The 4,249-nt window shown below is 55.2% G+C and overlaps 1 protein-coding gene across 1 annotated transcript in view; it reads right to left on the minus strand.

The window, feature by feature from the left end:
- NPLOC4 (nuclear protein localization 4 homolog (S. cerevisiae)) overlaps positions 1-4,249 on the minus strand; it is a gene marked incomplete at both ends in the record, with an annotated part of 14,360 nt that overhangs the window by 5,626 nt on the left and 4,485 nt on the right. The window contains 4 exons of the mRNA XM_010131583.1: positions 923-1,102; positions 1,640-1,763; positions 2,487-2,581; positions 3,283-3,331. Coding sequence (XP_010129885.1) covers positions 923-1,102; positions 1,640-1,763; positions 2,487-2,581; positions 3,283-3,331 — 448 coding nt within the window. The remainder of the gene's footprint in view (positions 1-922; positions 1,103-1,639; positions 1,764-2,486; positions 2,582-3,282; positions 3,332-4,249) is intronic.

A 4,249-nucleotide genomic window follows, 5' to 3' on the forward strand; every position in this document is an offset into this window, starting at 1 on the left:
GTGTTGTGGGCTGGGCGGCTTTTCCTCCTCCATTTTCAGCTCTACATCACCGAGTTCAGGGCTCGGCGGTCCCGCTGGCCGCAGCCTCCTGGGAGGGCTCGGCGGTGCCGTGCACCATCTAGTGGGGACTCGGCCAGCTCCCGCTGTCCAGCCTCACTCGGCCTTTCCATCACGGCAGCAGACGGCAGTTTTCTCTCATTAAGCTGCTTATATTTTCCCAGGGAGCTGATAAGAAATTGAACAAATGGCCGCAGCATTTTTTTCCTACTTTGGAATTTGTTTTCAAGCTGTTCCCTACCAAAACCCTGGAAATGCAGTGACCGAGGAAACGTGCAAAACAAAACCTACTGGTATGAATTCTCTCAAGCTTTCACAGAGCCACAGACTGGTTTGGGTTGGGAGGGACCTTCAAAGCTCCTCCAGCCCAACCCCTGCAGGGAGCAGGGACATCTGCACCCAGAGCAGGGTGCTCAGAGCCCCAAGGGCCAACCTGACCCGGGATGGGGCCAGGGATGGGGCTTCTCCCACCTCTCTGGGCAGCCTGGGACAGGGTCTCCCCACCCTCAGGGTAAACAATTTCTTCCTTCTCTCTAGTCTGAATCTCCCTCTTTTAGTTTAACCCATCATCCCCTGTCCTGTCAGGGACCTGCTGAAAAGATTGTCCCCATCTTTCTTTAAACCATCTCAGCACAAAGTCATGTAAAAAGAAAGTGTAAAAACAACAAAACGCAAATCTGGATCTTAAAATTCTTTCAGGGGCAACAACTGACAGTGACATTAAGGACATAAATCCCAAGACCTTTCACTGCACCATTCTCCTCATGGAACTGCAGTCAGAAATACCGCGTGAGGTTCCCAAACGGAACCAGGTTTCTGTGTTCCCCCATTATCCTGATGAGTGGCTGTGGCCCCTAGCGTTTACCTGGGGGGGTTCGTAGATGGCAGCGACCTCGGCGCGGATGCCCAGAGGAATGTCCTTGTGCTCCGTGTACCGGCCGTACAGGTACCCGAGATGCTGGTTTCCTGTCTTCCGCCAGAAGTCGAGGAAGCGATCTGCAATTGTGTGGTTCTCAAACATGATGTTGTCAACATGCCTGTATTTCTGTTTGACAAAGTCCAAGCGTCAGGCCAGCCTCGACTCGCTCCGGTCCCTTCGCCGAGGACGCGCACCACCCCGTACAGCCAAATCCTCCCCAGCGCCACGGGGACAGGGAAAGCCAGCAGCTCCCTCCCTCTCCCCTCTGCTGCCTCCAGCACAACTCCCTGCCCAGCAAGTAGAACCCACCAGGGGCTGGAAGCACTGAGCTCCCTCAGCACTTCCTAGCTTGGGATCCTTCCTAGGGCCCCAGCTGAAGAAAGCAGTGACATTTCGGAGGGAACAAGAAAGAAGAAGAGCAGAGGTTCATCGCTAGCAGTGCCAGCTCTGACGTCCTCTACAACGGAGGATACTACCAAACCAGCCGCATTTCGGAGCCCTTTTCCACAAGGCCTGAAGACCTTCACAGCCATTTCCCCAACAACTGCCACTATGTGAAAGCTTCTGGCTCCCAGCTGGCTGCTCTTGAAGTCATCGCTCCCGAACCAGAAGTCAAACCCCTTCTCAACGTTAAACACAGGGCTCCTGGGAGCTGCCTCTCACCTGCCTATTGAGAGTGATGGCACTCGGCTGGCACTTGGTGCAGATGCCTTCTGGCCAAGGAGGGTGCCCCTCACAGCCCGACTTGATCTTGCAGCTGATGTTTTCCAGGGCAACAAACTTTCCCCTGCAAGAAGGAGAGGAGGAGGCTGCTGTTACCAGTAAAGGCTCTTTGATGGAAGCAAGTGTCTTGAAACACCGCAGAGGCAGCAGGACAGCAGAGACAGGGCGGCTGCCACCAACGCTTCACATCCTCTGAGGATCTCAAAGCAAACTCTCCTCCTGCGCTCTCCAAGCAGCCCCTTCCCAGCACCACGACAAGAGCGGGGCTCGCTGAGAGCACACGGAGCGTGGGGCAGAGCAGAGCCAGCCCCAAGGACGCCAGGCTCGCTTCTGGCCAGGTCATGGTGGAGGTGAGAAAAGCTGAGGGTGACTCAAAGCTCCCGGGCCCAGCACAGCCTCAGGGGTGCGTGAGACCCAAGCTGTCAGCTCGGCATAACCGGGGAACCTCATCCCTTCCCTCCGGCTTTCTCCCCCCACCACAGTTTCCTGGAAGCTATTCCATCACCACAGAAAAAATAAAAAAAAAGAAAAAACACAGATTTAATTGTTTCTTGCCTGTTCTTTTTTAACTTTCTGTCCTCTTTCCTCCTTTTCTCTTTCCTATTTCTTTTTCTTTCTCTATCTTTTCCTCCTTTTCTTTAACACGTTGGTTTCTCCCCAGATCTCACCTCCGCTCCCCTCAGTTCACCAGTCAACACTCGTACTCAGCACTACTCTGGCGAGATCTGTCTGTGCTTTCAAAAAGAAGCCCTGACCAGCTTCTCTTACACACGAGCGATTCCCTTACTTGTCGGCGCCACCGGTCAGCTTCCTGATGTAGGCATGGAAGGACATGTGCTTCACGGGGGGCTCCAGATGGTTTAAATAATCCTCATCGAACGGCTGCCAAAACCAAAGAGCCGCCAGGTCAGACACCTGCCCAACAACCCACCCGTCCCCACACAAATGGGTGCTCCAGCCCCAGCCCCACCGGCTCAACCTGGAAACAATCCAGAAAATTTAGGCTCATTTTCAAGGCAGTGACTACTGTGGTGGGAGCCGCGGGGTTTTTTATCGCCTCCCACTTGGAGAACAGATTGGCTCCACAAATCAAAAATAAGCCTCGGAGGCAAAATGCTGCTTCCCCTTTCAGTCTGGAGGAGCAGACAAAGGCCTCCCCCAGCACGCGGCGGGGAAGCGGGGAATGGCTGTCCTGGCGCAAGGCGATGTTTGAGGGAGCGCTGCTTCGGGCCATAAATGACACAGCTCGGCGTTGATAAGGCTGCCTTCACCCCGAGTAACGGGTGGTGAAACTGGGATCCACGAGGGAGGGGATGAAACAGGCAGATCCGCACGAGAGGAAAAGCGGAGCTTTTCTAAAGCGCTCACTGCCCAGCTGCAGAAAACCGGAGCCTTAACCAGAGCTGACCTGGCGTCAGGCAGGCCCGGAGCTTCAGCGATCCCGGATGGGTCCGGGGCCTGACCCTGACCCAGGGGCCCCGTCTCTGCGCGGGCAGTGCTCTGAGGAAACGTGTTCGCACTCACACAAAGAGAACCCGAGAGGACACGCTCTAGTGTGACTGGAGCAGCTCCTGGGCTCTTACCTCCAGCGGGACGCAGTGCACGCATTTACCCAGGGGGCTGTGGTGACACCTGCGCCACGAGAGAGAGAAGCAGCGTTACATCTTCGTTACCAAGGGAACACTCGGCCGGTAAAAGCTGCTCTAACACTCGTGGCGTGGAAGATCTGTACAATCCTACAGCTCTGAGCAACCCTGACCCCCCAGGGAACATGACAGAGGGATCAGCACAAGATAAATTCACAGGAAGAGGCAGCAGCAGCTTCGGGTTAAATCTGAGAGTCCCAGGTCACGATCGAACCCTCCTCACGTACTGGCTCTGAACAGCCCTGGAACCAGCAGGTCACAGCTGCTCCAGTTTCACAACCCCGCGTCAGGGTCATGTTTTGATGCAAAGAATTTTAAATCTACGTCACGGGGCTGGCCTGGGTGGTTTTAGCAGACAGCTCCAGCAGCCACCCGTTATCAGGCACTGGAGGGTGTCTGGAACAAACAGGGAGGCCCGTGTTTATCGGACAGATAAAGAGCCACTGGGCGAAGTTACAGAACACAGGGGAAAATGTCTCTAAAAACACCCCAAACAACAAAAGAATCTGCCCCCTCCCTGTCCCGGTTCCCAAAGCGGGCTGGGAGAGGAGCAGGGGTGTCATTTCAGCCACCGGAGCGGCGGGTTTCACCCTCATCGTTTCAATCAAGTGACATTTTCCTCATTTCTCAACAGCCTGGAAAGGGCAGGTAGGACTTTCCACCTACAGGAAGACGGTGACAGCAAAGGGCGAGCTGTGCTGGTTCAGGGACTCCTGGTGGCCCTTCAGCAGGTTCTTTGCTGAGGGGTCCAGCCTAGGCGAACAACCAGTACAGCCAATGGGCCAGGAGCCAACTGGGACATCATTAGTGATGAGGAGCAAAATCACCCATCCTGGCAGAGGCCGGTTTAGCCGCATTGGTGTGGATTTACGGTGGCAGGAACCCCCTGCTGGGTCCGGCCTTG

Source organism: Buceros rhinoceros, unplaced genomic scaffold (genome assembly GCF_000710305.1).
Source record: "Buceros rhinoceros silvestris isolate BGI_N320 unplaced genomic scaffold, ASM71030v1 scaffold18772, whole genome shotgun sequence".
NCBI classification, from domain to species: domain Eukaryota; kingdom Metazoa; phylum Chordata; class Aves; order Bucerotiformes; family Bucerotidae; genus Buceros; species Buceros rhinoceros.